The 21972-nt window shown below is 41.0% G+C and overlaps 1 protein-coding gene across 1 annotated transcript in view; it reads left to right on the top strand.

Annotated features, from left to right (window-relative positions):
- wdr27 (WD repeat domain 27) overlaps positions 1 to 21972 on the top strand; it is a gene marked incomplete at its 3' end in the record, with an annotated part of 142506 nt that overhangs the window by 71701 nt on the left and 48833 nt on the right. The window contains exons 19-21 of the mRNA XM_084076195.1: positions 2213 to 2307; positions 3664 to 3785; positions 10388 to 10485. Of these exons, the coding sequence (XP_083932321.1) occupies positions 2213 to 2307; positions 3664 to 3785; positions 10388 to 10485 (315 nt within the window). The remainder of the gene's footprint in view (positions 1 to 2212; positions 2308 to 3663; positions 3786 to 10387; positions 10486 to 21972) is intronic.

The raw sequence follows: 21972 nt of genomic DNA, 5'->3' as shown, positions 1-21972 counted from the left end.
GATAGACACTTAACACTGAGGATAGACTGAGGATAGACACTTAACACTGAGGATAGACTTAACACTGAGGATAGACTGAGGATAGACACTTAACACTGAGGATAGACTGAGGATAGACACTTAACACTGAGGATAGACTGAGGATAGACACTTAACACTGAGGATAGACTGAGGATAGACACTTAACACTGAGGATAGACTTAACACTGAGGATAGACTTAACACTGAGGATAGACTGGGTGCCAGAGATAAAAATGGTAATCAAATGCAAATTTGTGACCTAATACATGGGGGTCATTAAAATGAAAAAAGGAAGATAGAATCATTGCTTTAGATCACCAGCACAAAACATGTGGGTCTGATGACTGGTTCAGAATTGCTCATTGGGAGCATTATAGATCAAAGCATTGATTTGTTGTGAAACTGGTGTCAAGAAACAGACTCTGGTACCTCAGGCTGGTTCTGGTGGGGAGCTGTTTTTGTTCCCCCCCCCCCCCCCCCCCCCCCCCCCCCCCACCACCACAAGCACATAGCGCTGACACTCAACACCACCCAGGCTACCCGACTGTGTACTGTAAGCTGTCAGGACCTCACTGCAGGGCCAGGGGAATGAAAGCAAAAAGAGCAGATAGTCTTTCAGCAGGATGTTCAGGAGCATGTTCTTCTTCCTGTCCCAATCAGTGGAACTAGTATTGTTATCATGCCACTTGTGAACACTTTACAGAACTGTCACCATGCTGTCCATGTGACAGGAGGAGGGCTGGGCGGGGCTTATCCAGGGTTTTAGTTTGCTGGAGGGATGAGAGGGGGGTGTTGCACAGCTAGAAGGTTGTGGGTTCGATTCCTGCTGGGGACACTGTGGGGAGGGGAAAGGAACTGTTTGGAATAACGTGTTCCTTCCACATGCTACATCCTATTGGGGGAAACCCCCCCCCCCCCTGTCAGGTGATGAAGCTACGTCCTACCGGGGACACTCCCCCCTGTCAGGTGATAAGAAGCTACGTCCTACCGGGAATACCCCCCCCCCCCCCCTGTCAGGTGATAAGAAGCTACGTCCTACCGGGGACACTCCCCCCTGTCAGGTGATAAGAAGCGGCCTGCTCACTCCTCATGCGTTGAAGGAAGCATGAGCTCAGTTAGGGGCTCTCGATCCCCAGGCTGGCAGAGGGAGAGTAGCGCCCTGGATTAGAGCTAAGGCAATTGGCTCTGGGTTAAACATCAGATTTGAGGAACAAATGTGATTTGCCTGCAGTGTGAGCAAAGCCTCAGGTCTGGATCATGAGTATTTGAAGTCTTCTCAGGTGGCAGAATAGTTAAAGCCTTGTTGTCTCAGCCAGTAAGAATGCTGACCACATAACCACAATGTCTCTGGCTCCATTCCTAGTGGAGGACCTGTGTTGCTCCTCTCTGTTCGCGCTTTAATGCCTCTCTAGCCCAGGGGTCTTCAACAGGGGGTCTGGGACCCCCAGGGGGTCCTCAGGGGTTACTACAGGGGGGCTACCAAATCTTTGTGTGATGTATTTATTTTTACATTAACCACTTGAACCCTAGCATCCCTTTTCTAAGGAGAATTTTAACCATGAATAGCAGATCTACAAGCTTGTAGATCTGCTATTTTTGGCAAAGAGGTATAGAGGGAAAAGAGAGCAGACCAAGTAAAAAAAAAAAGAAGTTTAATCTGAAACACAATTTAATACGATATAGAGGGGGTCCCTGCTTCATCTCTCTCTCAGCTAGGGGGTCCTTGGCCTGAAAAACGTTGAACCCCTGCTCTAGCCTATTTAAGTATTATTAAATAATAGATGATTAAAACATAAGACATTGTGATGCTGAAAATGATCATTCTCTCTCACAGATATCACAGAGGAGTGTTATTATAGTGAAAATGATAATAATTCTCTCACAGATATCACAGAGGAGTGTTATTATAGTGAAAATGATCATAATTCTCTCACAGATATCACAGAGGAGTGTTATTATAGTGAAAATGATCATAATTCTCTCACAGATATCACAGAGGAGTGTTATTATAGTGAAAATGATCATAATTCTCTCACAGATATCACAGAGGAGTGTTATTATAGTGAAAATGATCATAATTCTCTCACAGATATCACAGAGGAGTGTTATTATAGTGAAAATGATAATAATTCTCTCACAGATATCACAGAGGAGTGTTATTATAGTGAAAATGATCATAATTCTCTCACAGATATCAGCAGAGGAGTGTCCTCAAGCTGGTGAGATGTCTGGAGACACCAGCCACAGAAATCACTGCCATGTCTGCAATCAACGATTTCTTCTCCTGTATCCTTACCATACCAATCAGCCAAGAGGTAGTTTCTGAGCCAACCACTGCTGATGTACTAGTTATATTGTATAGTATATATATAGTTATATTGTATGAACATACTCCACCGTACAGACTGGTTCAAACTACATTTTATTCCTTTTAATAAGTTCTGGATTTCATCTTTAAAAACAAAGTGACAGCCATTAGTTTATTCATTTAGTTTGTGTCTTTAGTTTATCAATGGAAAATACAATGAGAAACATACTGTATATCCACTGGTCTCTGTGGGAACCCTTCATGTTCATTCATGCACGGGAGGGCTCATGAACCACAGACTTCTACACAATAAGACCCCCCCCCCCCCCCCCCCCCCCAGGGCCGCCACAGCTGACTTTACCACTTCTACACAATAAGACCCCCGCACCCCCCCCCCCCCAGGTCCGCCACAGCTGACTTTACCTGTAAATGATCCAAGACTCTTTAATTCTTCAGGAATGTCTGCAGTCCAGCTCCTTGTTAAAGGTTTACAATACATGTACTTTCTAATAAATCCACTGAACCGTGAAGCCCATTTAGAGCTACCGTACTGTACTGTATGTTTGGACCAATAGCGTTCTCTGGTTAAGGCACTATTTACATTACATTACGTTACGTTACGTTACATTACATTACATTACATTACATTACGTTACGTTACGTTACGTTACGTTACGTTACGTTACGTTACGTTACGTTACGTTACGTTACGTTACGTTACATTACATTACATTACATTACATAACATTAGGCACTATGTACCGCTGTGCTTGGCAGTGGAGTAGATTTTTCTCAGCTGTACATGAAGACATTTTCAGGTACATGTAGGAACAGAAGTGTGTGGAATATCCACAGACACACCTTATTAGCTGGTATTAACTCTGAGTGTACGATGAGGAGAGTTACATTAGGGTAAAAAAGGTTTATTTTGGTTGTCATTGTTATGTATGTAAAATCTACACTGTTGCAACTCCATTCCTACGTATATCATTTCTATACATGTTTACCATTTTAAGGGGATAGTTCACCCCATGGAGTCTTGAATTCATGGATATTTTCTTGTTTTTGTCTCATTCCTAAGCCAGTAATGTGATGACCAGTGGACCGGTAGGCAGCGGTTCCAGTAGGAGACACAAAGGAGACTCTTTGTGTCTCCTACCGGAACCGCTGCCGGTCATCACATTATTGTCTTATTAGGAATGAGACAAAAACTAAAACATATCCATGAATTCAAGTCTCCATTGGGTGACTAATCCATAGAAAAGAAACGATGCCTTTTAAGGTACAGTAGGCCTGTATTGGATCGGTCATCATGGTCCTTAACACCTCCTCAGACATGGTTCTGGCTTGCGGTTCTGATCGCTCCATTCAGGTGTTTGACATGAACAAGGGCGCGGTGGCATCAGAGCTGCCTGATGCCCACAGCAGAGCCATCCACTGCATTACACAAAACAAGGTAAGCCAAGGTAATATGTACCATATTATGGATATTAAGGGGTTTAAGTGAATAATAAAAAGAAAATAATACATCCACAGAGCTATTAAAAAGTTGCAGAACAATAGTATCGCTTTTCCCAACAAAAAACTATGATTGTGAAATAATTTAAATAATTTTGACGGCTTGACAAAACTCCAGAATTGTTTTGTTTACCTCTGTAAGCTGACGTCCACCATTATCCATGTGTGCTTCTGTTTGTGTTCGGTTTGAAAAGTACTTTGTAAAGTACTTTTTTGCCTAAAGACGTTTCTTGGAGGCAGCTACCACGTTACAGTGTTGCAAACTACGTGATTGCTGCCTTATATATCAAATCAGGGAAATAACAAACCTTATGTAACAGAGGTTTCGTAAGTGCAACATCTAGTAGCTGAATGTTGTCTATTGCACCTTTAATTAATTATGTTGCATTTAGTCTTATTATTATTACTACAGACATATATGAAACTTAATTGACATATGCACTGTATCAACTGAACTAAAAGGACATTATTTCTGAATTATCACATTATCACATTCTGAATTATCACATTTTAAAGTCTGATCTCTCTTTTCTGAGGCAGCATATATATATATATATATATATATATATATATATATATATATATATATATATATATATATATATATATATATGCACTTAAACTGTTAGATAGTTGTGACATTGTTGGAATATCAAAGTCCTTGACTTCCTGGAAGAGTTCTAACCGCACTAACAAATCATTTTAAGGAAACAAACGTGGAACATTTTCTGCTCAGGAGAAACCTTTTCCTCTTCAATGTGACAAGTGACTGATAAAGAAAATAACTAAATCAAATTGAGAATGTCAAAGGATCCATTTAAATGCAGTCTCCAGATTTAGTCGTCCTTTATGATGTCACTGCAACATCAGCCTGGTTGCGGTAGTTTGATGTTTATTTAAAAATGACATGAAGTGAGCTGTTGTAGCCTGTGTTCCATCGCTTCCCATACATATAGTTCACACTGAAGTCATCACGATGGAAATTACAATAATTCCCTGAGTGACGGCCTTTTATAAGTCTTTAAAGACTGTTTGAGTTGAGTTATCATATTATATTATAGAGCCTGATTTATACTTCGCCATATGTCAGTGTTGCTCGCCAAAAATGTACAAGCTCACAAACGCATTGCACTGCAACGTGTTATGAGCTTGTAGATCGCCTATTTTCAGCAGGCAACACCTTTATACGAGAGTATAGTTTAAGCATTATGGTGACAGCATTTGAATGAACATTTAAATTCTGTATGGCTAGTTCTAGTTTCCAGTGATAAAACCTCTTCGGTATCATTGACTTTGTGTGAAGCTAGACTGAAGTTGAGCAGAACCTCTTGCCTAAGTATTAAATCTAGTCGTGATATGAATTAAACTGGAATTAATTGTGGACATCAGCAATGGGGCCGGCCATAGCTGAGTGGTTAGTGAGCCAGAGCCCCCTGTTGTCCCAGGTACGATTACAGGCCTGGCCAGCAATGTGTCCATGTGTGTCCTTGAGCAAGACTCTTAACCCCTAACTGCTCCCGGAACGCACAATGGCTGCTCACTGCTCCTAATGACTATAGGATGTGTACATGCAGAGGTCAGAGGTCAAACATACTGTGACAAAAAACACCCCAAGGAGAGGGACGAATATTATTATTATATTATTCATAATGTATTATTATTATATTATTCATAATGTATTATTATTATATTATTAATAATGTATTATTATTATATTATTAATAATGTATTATTATTATATTATTAATAATGTATGTATGTCTTATTTCCGCATCTCTTGGAGATTCTTGAAAGTGTGATGACAAAGTATGTAGAAGAATAGAAGGTCTATGAATGGATCATTCAGAGTACATATCTCATCCTTCCAGTGGCAGACATTAACTACTTAGAGCCATGGGGAACTCTGTTCAACTAAGTATATGGGCTTTATCTATACTAGACCCCCTCCCTTTTCCCTCTAAACTAAATATATGTATAAAATTGCAGATCACACATTGTGACAGCGTGGTGACGTGCTGTGAGCTTGTAGATCAGCTCTTTTACGCAGAATTTCCACCGGAGAATTGGGACGCTATAGGTTTGGTGTGGTTAAGATAAAAAGTAGCCCTTCATAACATGAAGGAGAAGCTCTGGTTGGCCCTTCATAACATGAAGGAGAAGCTCTGGTTGGCCCTTCATAACATGAAGGAGAAGCTCTGGTTGGCCCTTCATAACATGAAGGAGAAGCTCTGGTTGGCCCTTCATAACATGAAGGAGAAGCTCTGGTTGGCCCTTCATAACATGAAGGAGAAGCTCTGGTTGGCCCTTCATAACATGAAGGAGAAGCTCTGGTTGGCCCTTCATAACATGAAGGAGAAGCTCTGGTTGGCCCTTCATAACATGAAGGAGAAGCTCTGGTTGGCATCGCATGCTTTCTGTGACACCCATTCCATCTTCCTTTTTGAAGGGTCGGACTTTTTTTTGGCAGATCATGCCAGGCGTTACATAAGACATCTATGAGTGTGTTACATAAGAAGCATATATATATATATATATATATATATATATATTAAACCATCTCTGGGTGTTATTCATCATGCTGAGTGTATGGATATAAATCCCTGGTGCTGCAGGATTAAGACTGACATGGGAGATGGCAGGAGGAGACTCCAGATTGGACGATGGCCATTTGCGTAATTGCATTCCATGATGTGCTTTGGCTTTTTCTGTGGATCTACTCCCACTGTATAGACCGTTAACAGACTAATGTGGACACAGATAGTTGGTGTCTTAACAACTAGGGAGTGCGGTGGATTCACAACGCTGACATAATGAGCGATGTTATACATTAACCCATTAAGACCTGAGGCCGTTTCTACAAAAATATCTTCTAAATCCAGCTTTTTTTTAAAAAGCCTTTATTGCTGCTACATCCAGAAGACTCCAGAAGCAAAGATTTGAGTTACAAATGTTCCCTAAAAAATTATAAAAAATATTCAAAGATTTGCACAAATATTCACGATTTTTCAAAAATAGCAGATCTACAAGCTTGTAGCACGGCATTCAGTGCCGCACTATGCGCTTGTAGATCTGCTATTTTTGAATAGCCCAAAGAAATCTTAAAATGACACAGATGCGTTCCGGGTTTTATTGGGTTAAGAATGGTTTCTGCATCGTGCCATATGGAAATACTGTATCATGTGAGCAGTAAACGCATGCTTGTCCAATAAATTATACAAGACTAAGGTTATGCATATTATTCCATTTTCCTTTATAGCTGTCAAATTAATTCAACATGTTGCGTTTTATTCGCTGAAAAGTAATTTCTGACTTCTTCCCATGTCGTAGGAGTTCTGCATTGCTAACAATGAGGAGGATAATTCCTGATGTTTTATCTTTTCCAAACATTTGCAGGCCTTATTTCTTTTCTCTATATATCCCACACATGCTTCTATAATTCTCCTTTGGAGGACAAGGAGACAATGCTTCGCCATGCGACGCATTTTTATACATTTTATACATTTGAAAACTTGCGACATTCTTTCTACTTTCTACTTTTGGTACTTAAAGTACGTTTTGATACCAGTACTTTTACTCAAGTAAATTTTGAATTCTGGACTTTTACTTGTTTACAGAGCAACTTCTACATTGCAGTAGCCTATACTTTTACTTAAGTACAAAATGTGAGTACTTTTTCCACCGCTGGCTGCTCACGTGTTGACGTGCAAACAGAGGGGTCCGTCGGTACGTCACCCAGGGGTCCAGCCTGGATTAACTAGACACACTACAACCACTGGGCATGGATTAAATGCCTTAACACACCGTTTGTGTGCGTTCAGCTGGTCGGCCCGTTGTGCGTTCAGCTGGCCCGCCGCTGTGCGCTCAGCTGGGACGCTGTCTCCCCATGCAACCCGACTATGCCCCCCCCTCCCCCCCCTCTCCCCCCACTTCTCCCCCCCCTCTCCCCCCCACCCCCCGAAGGTTGCCTGCTCGCTCGCTGTCACGCCAGCTATTGTGTGCACTGCGCCGCTGTACTGCCTGTCTCGCTGTACTGCCTGTCTCGCTGTACTGCCTGTCTCGCTGTGTGTATTGTGTGCACTGCGCCGCTGTACTGCCTGCGGTGTGTTGACTCAGCTTGGCCGTTGCGTCAACGTGTGGCCCTTCGCCCGGATGCCTCAGGGCGGTTTAATGCCTGAGGATCATAAGGGATTGCCCCTCTGCCTGGAGACGGCACACATAACATCCCCTCCCCTCCTTCCCCTCCATCCCCTCCCCATCCCTGTACCCATGCTCACCAAACATCTACAGAGTGTGAAGTAGCTTTTCCCACTTCAACTTTCCGTCGTCTCGGCGCTGCCTCCATCACCTGGAAATTGTCAGAGTGGAGAAACTTCTCTTCACTTCTCTTCTCTTCTGGGAAAATGGAACTGGAAATGCTCTCTCAGACTTCGTCTTTCCCACACTCCCCACTGGAAATCTAAACAATGCGCAGGCACGCACGTGCGTGCGCGCAACACACACACACACACACACACACACACACACACACACACACACACACACACACACACACACACACACACACACACACACACACACGCACACCCACACATTCTCCGACATCATGCAATCTAATAATTTGGTGTGACCGTCACAAGGATGGGCATGCTGTATAATCACAGTGAGCTACAGTGTGTAGGTTTGTTTTATTGAGTCATTTTTGAATTCAGCTTGGTCTAATTATAGTCCATCCCAGAATGCTGGACAGGAGATGGAAAAGAATGACAAATGTACTAATGCAGTGACAGATGACTTTCCATTCCAGCAGGGAAACGGAGCAGGTTTTCTTTTCTAGATGCACTGAAGCCTCTGTGACTCTCACCTCTCCTATAGAAGAATTGTACCTGAAATAATGATAATGTAGGTTGTTGGCAAATGAAATCCTCAGTGTTCATTTAGCCAGTTGTAATAGGGAGTACAAATGTAACCAAATGGACACTTAAGGAGGAGAAGGTAAATTGAGCCACTGGGTAAAAATCTGCAATCTAAAAACAAGGTACTGTCTGTTGCATTGCCAAATAAAGGCACATAATCTCCCCAAAATATTTTAAATATTTTAAATATTTAATACATTACGTTTATGAAGAGAGAAAAGCTGTGTTTTTGATTTTACTTACTGTATTCTATAAAGGTTATAGATTGGGAACATAACATATTTTAAAACATTTTGCAAGATCAACTTGCCCCACCCTCACTGGGGCTAAGGAACACTATTTCAGCTATCCATAATTTAAGAACGGCATTATCTAGGCAAAATGTTTTTGTTTCCAGGGAGAACGTGAAGAGTGCATTCTTCCATGATTGTAATGAAAGTTGTATTTTTCTGGCTGTGATAATGCAAAATGTAAGAAGAAGAAGTCGCTCATCTTGCCCCGTTTTCCCTATGGGTCCATTTGGTTACATATTCTGTACACTTTCAGAGTTAAATTAACAGATAATTTACAAGCTTCAGTTTCAGTCAAGTATGTTACTGCCAGCACAGAGTACAAAACACTGACGTTGGCCTACAAAGCAACCAGCACCCCCCCCTGTATCTTCAAAGCCCGATCCAACCCTACATCCCGCTCTCTCAGATCAGCTAACACAGGGAAGCTGTCAGAACCTTCTTTAAAACATCCGGGACAACGCTTCACACTTCCCAGACTCTTCTCCCTTCTGGCTCCCAAACTATGGAATGAACTCCCCATTGCAACTAGAACTGCAGACTCACTCCCAATCTTATGCTGTAATCTGAAGACTCACCTCTTCAGATTACACCTCAGCCCGTAGCACTAGACCTATATATATATATATATATATAGGTCTAATATATATATATATATATATATATATATATATATATATATATATATATATATATATATATATATATATATATATATGTATATATATATATGTATATATATATATATATATATGTATATATATATATGTATATGTGTGGAGTCTGAAGACTCACCTCTTCAGACTCCACCTCAGCCCGTAGCTCTAGACCTATCTATATCTATATCTATATCTATATCTATATATATCTATATGTGTAATCTGAAGACTCACCTCTTCAGACTCCACCTCAGCCTGTAGCTCTGGTCCTAGCCTTGACGACCATGCAGGATTATGCAAAGGCTAAAATATAACTTAGATATCATGTTATGTAGACAGATGTCAGGTCATTGTTCACCTGGCATCCTATAGTGTGTATACAGTAGTGTCAATGTAGGCTGATGATAGGTTCTTGGTTTACGTATGTATTAGTTAGGGTTAGATTATTGCTTTACTTATGTAATACTTTATTATTAGATTACTATTTCTATGCATTATGATGTATTATGATATTATCTTGTGTCCTTGCTTACTTCTGCTCAATGCCTAAACTGTGTGTGTGTGTGTGTGTGTGTGTGTGTGTGTGTGTGTGTGTGTGTGTGTGTGTGTGTGTGTGTGTGTGTGTGTGTGTGTGTGTGTGTGTGTGTGTGTGTGTGTGTGTGTGTGTGGCATCCACAGGGTTCCATGTTCAGCACACAGGCTCCAGATTCCTACAACCTCTTCCTCACCAGTGCAGTCACAGACGGTGTGAAGCTTTGGGACCTTCGTACGCTGAGGTTAGCACTTTAAGTTAATGTTGTCTGGTGTGGTTTAAATCCCCCCCCCCCCGCCAAAAAACAACAACAACAATCATCTCTTTTAAATATACCTTCCTATGTCAAGGAAGGAGGCGTTTCACACACATCAGAGATCACATGGGTTTCCACAGAAATAAATGGGATAAACTTGACTTACGGACAGAAGTGTTGATTTTGACAGCAAATTTTTATTTAGTTTTAGTTTTGCTCTTTTGAATCAAATTCCATTTAGTTTTAGTCATTATTTTAGTCATTCTGAAATGTTTTAGCTTTTGTCTAGTTTTAGTCGACTAAATATAAGATTTTAGTCCACTAACATATATTTTGGCGGTGCCTTGATGGTGTCGTAATGGCTGATTTTACTCATGCTGAAAATAGCAGATCTACAAGCTTGTGTGAGCTTGTAGATCTGCTATTTTCAGAGTGCAACACGAGCGCAACCAAACATAAAATGACTTGTCTTTTAGTTCTACTGAATCTCATCATAGCTTAGTTTTTATTTAGTTTTTATTTAGTCAGTGAAAAAAGTCGACCAACATTTTTCGTCATAGTTTTAGTTGACAAATCAACACTGCAGAACACACAGCTGTGTGGAAACAAGGCCTAAATACATTAACCAAACAAAAAACTAAATCATGGGGGTAGTGGGTCTTTATCGTAGAACTCATCACGGCCTTCATTTGAGCGGTAAAATGAGGCAACAGAACACCTACTAAAATGGCCTCCCTGCACTGCAAAATGAATGTTGCAATCATCCATAACTTTCATGTCCTAACTGGGATTTGAATCCAGGTCTGGACATGAGAGGCTAAACTTCTATCACTCACCAAGAGGCCGTCAGAGCCCAGGGGAGATATTTGCACTCATGAGTGTCAGGCGGTACTGCATATCAGCCAGTAAGGTTTTCTACCCGTTAGCGTTGATAGCGTTTGTAACAGACAAACAAATTTGTCTTTATTTCCTTGTAGCCACCAAACTGCTTGCCATGCCTTGGTGTATAACGTGGTAGAGAGACCATGCCTTGGTGTATAACGTGGTAGAGAGAGCCAGATAAAAGGCAGATACCCAGCTGTCTCTTCCAGAATGTTAGTGGTGAGGAATGAGGATGACTGATTTATCCTGTGTGCATCCATGCACAACAGGTGTGTAGTCACACCTCCTCGCTCTGATTCCAATTAGTTTGACTGGGGCCAGATGTGTGCTGCTTAAATCAGCCATCACCCCCCCCCCCCCATCCCACAACGTTTTATATTCATTAAAATAAGATTGCAGCTTTCATTTAACCCTGACAGTGAACTAATGTATGTTTCCATGAATCCTTAGGAGTTAGACTTGAATGACAACCATAAATTAAGCATGTATGTTCTGCTTCAGGACGTCCTCCACCAACACATGTATTCAGCAGACAAGCCTCAGATTATTATGTTTTGCTTAGAGAGGCATAAAAACACATTTTGAGCCCTAAATATAGTTTAAAGTTGATAAGTTACATAGATTGGCTATTTTTGCTACTTTGCCTGACACTGTAGGCCATTAATTTACATAAAATGTTAAACAATGGGAGATGAGAGGCTTTCTGCACAACAGCCACGCTATACAGGGCTAAGAAATACTTCCAAATCCTACACCAAGTCCTACACTCAAGTACTGTACTACATTTTACTGGAGTATTTTTATTTTAGTACTTGTATACAAGTAGTACTTGTATATAAGTATTTTTATTTTGTGGTATTGCTACTTTTACTTCCACCACAGCACTTCTCAGTTATGCACATGGATTATAGGATGATGGATATGAGTGCATGAAACCTGGTATTAATCAACATCTCTAATGCTGATAAGTACAAAGAGTATTTGTCTGACTTTGTGAACATGAACTGGGAATGGCATTCCTTTCTCTGGGTTTTTATCAGCGGGTTGCCATATAAGGATGATAATTCAAGTAGACCCTGATGGATTTATCCAAACCTTGGGTTTGGCCCGGCACGAGGCGCTGCTTAAGTCTTTCATTCCTCTACGTCTGAGACTGCCTCCATGTTCATCTCCTCGTCCCAGACACCAGTCAAAACCCTTCTTCCACTCTGATAAATATTTGTGCCTGGTTTCCAGGTCAACTTCTGGTTCAGGAGCCTGTCATCGTCCAGCCCAGTGCGGGCGTAACTCCTCCGAGGTGAAAACATATGGATGTTTGAAAGAAATATCTCTCACAAGTTGCACAGTTCCCCCCCGTTCACGTCATGGTTGCTTTGCTTTTGTTACTCCCCGCGCTGACCAAAGAATGACAACTCCTCCTCCTGTCCCACAAAACCCTTGTGTCACTTTTTATTTCTGTGAGACTTAAAGCTGATGGGAGCAGCTCGGGTCAAGGTTCTGTTTTCTTAAGACAACTCCCTGTTAGAGCCTTGACTGATGCCAGGTTTTTGGGTCCGATGCCAATCCCAATGTGAACACTCCTGGTCTTCTCTTTTTGAGCATTTTTTAAAAGGTTACAAATCGGGACACAATGGCTGTATGGAGATTCAGGCGCCATTAATAATACATACATAATACATAATAATCACCGCTGTCATCTAAAAAGTCAAATGATTGCAGACATATCGGCCAAACCAATACATCGATCGGACTCTACTCCCTCTAGTGTCTACGATCTGTCCAAAACTCCCAGAGACACGTCTGTCCAAAACTCGCAGAGACACGTCTGTCCAAAACTCGCAGAGACACGTCTGCTATTCATTTTGTCCGAATAAAGCTGACACTAGGTTGCACAGGTGACAGATGTCCATGATATTGGTCACATATCAGTTGTTTTGTGTTTTGGCAATATCTTCATAGATGCTCATGAAATGTCAGACCATGAACTTCAGATCGTTTCCATTTGTTCAGGGCCACATGCATTATGTGTTCAGGGCCACAGTGTGTTCAGGGCCACAGGCATTATGTGTTCAGGGCCACAGTGTGTTCAGGGCCACATGCATTATGTGTTCAGGGCCACAGTGTGTTCAGGGCCACAGGCTTTATGTGTTCAGGGCCACAGGTAGTATGCGTTCAGGGCCACAGGGCCACAGGCATTATGTGTTCAGGGCCACAGTGTGTTCAGGGCCACAGGCATTATGTGTTCAGGGCCACAGTGTGTTCAGGGCCACATGCATTATGTGTTCAGGGCCACAGTGTGTTCAGGGCCACAGGCTTTATGTGTTCAGGGCCACAGGCAGTATGCGTTCAGGGCCACAGGGCCACAGGCATTATGTGTTCAGGGCCACAGATATTATGTGTTCAGGGCCACAGACATTATGTGTTCAGGGCCACAGGCATTATGTGTTCAGGGCCACAGACATTATGTGTTCAGGGCCACAGACATTATGTGTTCAGGGCCACAGGCATTGTGTGTTCAGGGCCACAGGCATTGTGTGTTCAGGGCCACAGACATTATGTGTTCAGGGCCACAGGCATTGTGTGTTCAGGGCCACAGACATTATGTGTTCAGGGCCACAGACATTATGTGTTCAGGGCCACAGGGCCACAGACATTATGTGTTCAGGGCCACAGACATTATGTGTTCAGGGCCACAGGCATTATGTGTTCAGGGCCACAGACATTATGTGTTCAGGGCCACAGGCATTATGTGTTCAGGGCCACAGACATTATGTGTTCAGGGCCACATGTGTTCAGGGCCACAGGCATTATGTGTTCAGGGCCACAGACATTATGTGTTCAGGGCCACAGGCATTATGTGTTCAGGGCCACAGGCATTATGTGTTCAGGGCCACAGGCATTATGTGTTCAGGGCCACAGACATTATGTGTTCAGGGCCACAGACATTATGTGTTCAGGGCCACAGGCATTATGTGTTCAGGGCCACAGACATTATGTGTTCAGGGCCACAGACATTATGTGTTCAGGGCCACAGGCATTATGTGTTCAGGGCCACAGACATTATGTGTTCAGGGCCACAGGCATTGTGTGTTCAGGGCCACAGACATTATGTGTTCAGGGCCACAGACATTATGTGTTCAGGGACACAGACATTATGTGTTCAGGGACACAGACATTATGTGTTCAGGCCCACAGACATTATGTGTTCAGGCCCACAGACATTATGTGTTCAGGCCCACAGACATTATGTGTTCAGGGCCACAGTGTGTTCAGGCTCACAGACATTATGTGTTCAGGGCCACAGACATTATGTGTTCAGGGACACAGACATTATGTGTTCAGGGACACAGACATTATGTGTTCAGGGCCACAGACATTATGTGTTCAGGGCCACAGGCATTATGTGTTCAGGGCCACAGACATTATGTGTTCAGGGCCACAGGCATTGTGTGTTCAGGGCCACAGGCATTATGTGTTCAGGGCCACAGGCATTATGTGTTCAGGGCCACAGTGTGTTCAGGGCCACAGGCATTATGTGTTCAGGGCCACAGACATTATGTGTTCAGGGCCACAGACATTATGTGTTCAGGGCCACAGACATTATGTGTTCAGGACCACAGACATTATGTGTTCAGGGCCACAGGCATTATGTGTTCAGGGCCACAGGCATTGTGTGTTCAGGGCCACAGGGCCACAGACATTATGTGTTCAGGGCCACAGTGTTCAGGGCCACAGGCATTATGTGTCAGCAACCCGTATCTCAAAGGACGACGGAGTCAAGGGCTTGGAGGAAAAAAAGTGTTTATTCCGACCAGATAAAACGAAAAACAAAGCTTTGAGAAATGATCCCAACACAGTCAAATAGATGAAAGAAATGTGTCTTTGGGAGCGAGACACGACCAGTTGAGTTGGCGCTGGTACACAAAGAGCTCTGTGGGTTTGAATCGTGGCTCGTATTCTGTTGGAAGTCGCTCTCATATCCATCTACTGTGTACTTTTACTTCTAAAGCCAATGAGAATGCCTGAGGTTGGCCCACATGTCTGTCCCTCATAGAGAGACAGACAGTTATTATAGCCCTATAGAGAGACAGACAGCTGTTAGGTTAGCTACAGTATTGGACACAATGGGTCAGATCCAGTTCAAAGGGTCTCCAGATAAATGATTGATACTTATGGACCAAATGGACCCTGACAGGTCTGAAACTCTGAGAGTGCTCAAATGGATTTTGTACATATGCTCTCAAGAGTTATGGGGGTCCATAACGTAATGCATAAAAATCTTGAGAAAATTGTGGAATATTTTCCAAATCCACACAGATCTTGTATGGGGGTCTATGGCACAACATATTTTCAGAAGGGGGAAGTCTGCGCCTCTGCGGACAATTAATTATTATTATTATTAATTTGGGGGTCCTTGCCAAATGTTTGAGAACAACTGGTTCAAACAACAGGCCAAAAAAAGCAACTACACTTTCAAGCAACTTTACAGAAAAACAAGTCGCTTATAATAAGCGGACATGGCAACTGCTTCAGCGCACGTGACGTGCGAGAGAGAGAGAGAGGGAGAGGGAGAGGGAGAGGGGCATATCACGGGATACGTCGATTAAAATGAATTGGAATAAACACAAATGTATGTATTGGGTCTGACTCTGGAGATAGCATCCTAGTGAACTATCCTACAGTGTGTAATCCCTGGTCGGGGATCAATCTATAGGGTGAAAACCACAACGATATATGACAGCCCATTTCAAGAAATAAACTCCTGCAGTGTGTAATGCTTAACGATCAGACGACTCCCCGAACACTTTAAAGTCCTACAGTGTGTACCTGCCCTTATGGGACTGTAACTCTGAGAGTGTACAAATGGAACCAAATGAACCCTAACGGGTCCATTTGGTTCAATTTGTACACTCTCAGAGTTACATTAACATTGATTTTCCAATATAAATTGGGGTCCCAGAGATAGAAATGCCATTAAATGGGGGTCCGTAGCCTAATGCATGTCAAACTGGGGGTCCTTGAAATTAGAATGGCTGAGAATCACTGCAGAACCGTAAAGAATCTTCTCTTATGGGGGTCCCTGGCATATCTTTTCAAATGGGTGTCCATGGGCTAATAAGTGTCGATTTTGGGGGTCCTTGACATGATTCATTGGTCTACTGGTCTGAACTAAAGGTGTAAACTAAAGGTCTAAAGGTCTAAAGGTCTAAACTAAAGGTCTAAAGGTCTAAACTAAAGGTCTAAAGGTCTAAACTAAAGGTCTAAAGGTCTAAAGGTCTAAACTAAAGGTCTACTGGTGTTGTATCTCTTTATTATCATCTCTGATCCAGCTAGCACAAGCAGGCTAGAAAGGAGTGCTAGGCTACGCTGGTAATGTAGGGGTTTTAATAAAGTTAATTCTTAACAGTGGGGTTAATTTTGATCCAAACTATGCACCTAGTTTCTGGGTCTACTTATTTATTATTATATACTACACATGAAGCCATGAAGTAATCCTTTCCGTGTAAATTTAGCTATTACCGTTTATAGTTTACAAAAACAAAAGCAAATGTCCAGAGAACTTAAGGTTTGGTTTGATGACACGTTGGAACGCAGCGCCGCGGGAGGACCAGTTGTTTCTGCTTGAGCTATCACACAAACATCCAGGAAATATGAGGGTATTTAAAAATAATTTTGTTTATCCCCCCGTTGTAAGCCTTTGTAATCTTGTTATTCTTAATGAGGAGCAGGCCCAACCTGGAGAGAAGTGAGAGTACGTATACCTTTCCCTCGCTCCAACTTCTAAGTGTCTAGAAATGTGCCTGGCAGGCAGGAGAGGAACATAAAATCACACAGGAGGCTGTGAGTATACTGGAGGAAGAAGTACTGCCATTTGTTTAGTATTTTTACTTTAAGACTGGGAAAGTATCTGTCATTTTAGATTTTAACCACTTTATCCACTATCTTATACTTTGGCTATTCAAAAATAGATCTGCTATTTACAAAAAAAAATCATCAAAACATTATTTTGTGCAAATCTTTTAATGTATATTTTTTAAAGCAAACATTTGTAACTCTAATCTTTGCTTTTGGGGGATTCTGCAACTTATGTTGCTATAATATCGGTGGTTCTCAAACATTTTCATGTCAAGGACCCCCAAACCTATATGTATTTGGCCGTGGACCCCCATCTCAAAATATTTAGTTCCAGGGAAGCAAAGATTTGAGTTAAAAACACCGTATGAAGCAGAGTGGTGAATCAGTGGTTAAAACAGACACTGTATGAAGCAGAGTGGTGAATCAGTGGTTAAAACAGACACTGTATGAAGCAGAGTGGTGAATCAGTGGTTAAAGCAGACACTGTATGAAGCAGAGTGGTGAATCAGTGTTTAAAATAGACACTGTATGAAGCAGAGTGGTGAATCAGTGGTTAAAATAGACACTGTATGAAGCAGAGTGGTGAATCAGTGGTTAAAGCAGACACTGTATGAAGCAGAGTGGTGAATCAGTGGTTAAAACAGACACTGTATGAAGCAGAGTGGTGAATCAGTGGTTAAAATAGACACTGTATGAAGCAGAGTGGTGAATCAGTGGTTAAACAGACACTGTATGAAGCAGAGTGGTGAATCAGTGGTTAAAACAGACACTGTATGAAGCAGAGTGGTGAATCAGTGGTTAAACAGACACTGTATGAAGCAGAGTGGTGAATCAGTGGTTAAAACAGACACTGTATGAAGCAGAGTGGTGAATCAGTGGTTAAAACAGACACTGTATGAAGCAGAGTGGTGAATCAGTGGTTAAAACAGACACTGTATGAAGCAGAGTGGTGAATCAGTGGTTAAAACAGACACTGTATGAAGCAGAGTGGTGAATCAGTGGTTAAAATAGACACTGTATGAAGCAGAGTGGTGAATCAGTGGTTAAAATAGACACTGTATGAAGCAGAGTGGTGAATCAGTGGTTAAAACAGACACTGTATGAAGCAGAGTGGTGAATCAGTGGTTAAAATAGACACTGTATGAAGCAGAGTGGTGAATCAGTGGTTAAAATAGACACTGTATGAAGCAGAGTGGTGAATCAGTGGTTAAAACAGACACTGTATGAAGCAGAGTGGTGAATCAGTGGTTAAAACAGACACTGTATGAAGCAGAGTGGTGAATCAGTGGTTAAAATAGACACTGTATGAAGCAGAGTGGTGAATCAGTGGTTAAAACAGACACCGTATGAAGCAGAGTGGTGAATCAGTGGTTAAAACAGACACTGTATGAAGCAGAGTGGTGAATCAGTGGTTAAAACAGACACTGTATGAAGCAGAGTGGTGAATCAGTGGTTAAAACAGACACTGTATGAAGCAGAGTGGTGAATCAGTGGTTAAAACAGACACTGTATGAAGCAGAGTGGTGAATCAGTGGTTAAAATATGTTTTGTAATGAGAATCAACTTCTTCAAAGTAACTAGTCACTAAAGCACTTTACACTAGTCACTAAACTAGTCACTAAAGCTTTCTAATAATTGTAGTGGCATTAAATAGTAAAATATTTGCCTCTCGGATGTAGTGGAGTATAAGTAAAGAACTGAAGAATTGGCATATTCAAGTTAAGTAAAAGTACTTAGTTACTTTCCGCCTCTAGCTGTGAGACAAACATTCTCTCTCCAGAGGAGGCCTATTTAAATGCCACTCATATTTACTTTGACCTTTTCATTACGGCTGTGTCGTTACGGCTTTTATTTTTTCCTTCGCAAGACAAAAAGGAAATTAACGATTGTTTTTCAGTCTGGGGAACATCATTAAAGGACTTAATTCATTATGAACATCATTAAAGGACTTAATTCATTATGCTATATTGTGCCGGTCCATAAACGTTGTGATAAATGGCTGTCTAGTAAAAAAAGACAAAAGCAACAACTATGGTTTGTGTTAATTCCGTTTGTTTGGTTATCCCCACTGTTAATGAAGCCATGCTTCTATTAGACAATTATAACACTGTTAATGAAGCCATGCTTCTATTAGACAATTATAACACTGTTAATGAAGCTTCTATTAGACAATTATAACACTGTTAATGAAGCTTCTATTAGACAATTATAACACTGTTAATGAAGCTTCTATTAGACAATTAGAACGGGCATTTTAGTTTATAGACACTTACACAAACACACATACAGGGGGCGGGGCGCTACTGCCTTGTTTTAGATGTTTTACTGGTGCGTCAGCCTAGACCATTAAGACCGGGAATGCATCTCTGTCATTTTACATTTCATTGTCTATTCAAAAATATCAGATATACAAGCTCAGCTTTGAGCTTTGAGCTTGTAGATCTGCTATCCTCCAGCTCAAAATATTTAGTTCCAGGGACCCCCCCCCCCAGAAGCAAAGATTTGAGTTAAAAATGTTGTCTTTAAAAATATATATATATTCAAAGATCTTTCAAAAATAGCAGATCTACAAGCTCATACAGCTTGTATACCATTGGCAGCCACGTGACACGGGATACCGGGAACGTTGAAAAGTGACGCAACAGGGAAGCCTTTAAGTAGATTTCTTCCAACTCGTGACAATGTGTGATATATATTAATACCCGATATACCTCCATATTACAACTTTTCATGTTTTTTTTCCTAAATGAATGTTCTACTTCGTCATACTACTGTGTCACAAAAAACTGCCAATCTGAGAGCTGGCGAGTTGTAAGCTTTTTTGAAGAGAAAGCGAAATATTACAGTTAGGACCTTAATATTACAGTTAGGACCTTAATATTACAGTTAGGACCTTAATATTACAGTTAGGACCTTAGAATGCAGGTTTTCCACCCAACAGAGACCAAGTTCCACTTAGGAAGGGACCGCACACTAGTGACAAAAACACACACACACACACACACACACACACACACACACACACACACACACACACACACACACACACACACACACACACACACACACACACACAATGGACTTGCTTCAACGCTTCATGTGGCTTTATTGCACCAATGTGTTTCACCACATCGTGCCTGATGAGGCGAAAAGCATAATATATACAGTATATAATATATAATAATATATACAGTATATAATATATAATAATATATACAGTATATAATATATAATAATATATACAGTATATAATATATAATAATATAGTATATAATATATAATAATATATACAGTATATAATATATAATAATATATACAGTATATAATATATAATATATACAGTATATAATATATAATAATATATATAATATATAATAATATATACAGTATGCTCAGGGCAGTGGCTCAGAGGTGTAGTAGCTGCTTGTTCTCTGTTCGATCCCCAGCTCCTTGTGGGTTAAGTGTCGTAAAGTCCTGACCAAGACATGGACTCCTCAACTGCTTGAATGGTTTCCCCTGCCATCTGTGTGTGAATGTAATACACACTGTAAAGTGCTTTATAAGCTATATAAATGAATGGGTGAATGTAATACACACTGTAAAGTGCTTTATAAGCTATATAAATGAATGGGTGAATGTAATACACACTGTAAAGTGCTTTATAAGCTATATAAATGAATGGGTGAATGTAATACACACTGTAAAGTGCTTTATAAGCTATATAAATGAATGGGTGAATGTTATACACACTGTAAAGTGCTTTATAAGCTATATAAATGAATGGGTGAATGTAATACACACTGTAAAGTGCTTTATAAGTTATATAAATGAATGGGTGAATGTAATACACACTGTAAAGTGCTTTATAAGCTATATAAATGCACCATTTATCATAACGTTGCTGCCGCGCAGAAACCTCTTATCTCCATATTCTAACTTTCTGTGCTTTGCTTGTTTAGTAAATTAACTTGATCATACTATAGCGTCGATCGCATGAAAGCATCAAAAGTAACAGATCTACAAGCTCACGCCGTGTTTCCAGCTTGTCGATTAGCTACTTTTGCTATTTTTTTATTTTAATCCTGAAAAGTAACAGTTTTGGACATTATGAGGTTTCCACCCAACAGAGACCATATAATATTCCCTTGATGTCTTTTAAATTAGCCTGAAAAGAAACTGACAGTATATCCAATCCCCCATCATGACTTAAATGTACATGGTTTGGTCACCATGTGAAAAGTTGACTACATTTCATCCGGTGAGCTATTTTCACTAGTTTGGGTCCCTGGGGGGGAGACATAACATTTCTTGGGGGGGGGGGGGGGGGGGGGAGACATAACATTTGTTGTTTGGGTCTCGAGCTAAAGCAGTTTATGAACTACTGTGCTAGACACCAGATTCCTGCTTCTAGATAGACGGAGAACACATGGTGGTCTGTTTCTCTTTAACTCAGTGATATATTTCCATCAAATTTGGTGGATTTTCCATCGTGCAATAAATTCATACTTGTATCTTATGCCTTATACGGTTCAGTGGTTAAAGGATCAATCGTATCGGTCGGCCAATGTCTTTTAAAAGGCATCATAATGAGGTGAAAGCCATTCAGGGAGGATGCAAGAAAAATTAAGATACTTTGACAATAGATATTGTTATTCAAAGAACAGAAAAACAATGGCGGAAATATTGAAGCTGTTTATATGCCGTTGATATTCTTAATAACACGAGAGGTTTAATGTA

This window comes from Gymnoscopelus microlampas, assembly GCF_963454915.1.
Source record: "Gymnoscopelus microlampas genome assembly, chromosome: 13".
In the NCBI taxonomy this organism is placed as follows: Eukaryota; Metazoa; Chordata; class Actinopteri; order Myctophiformes; family Myctophidae; genus Gymnoscopelus; species Gymnoscopelus microlampas.
The sequence above is the reverse complement of the archived record's forward strand: the minus strand, read 5'-3'. Positions and strand labels throughout refer to the sequence as shown.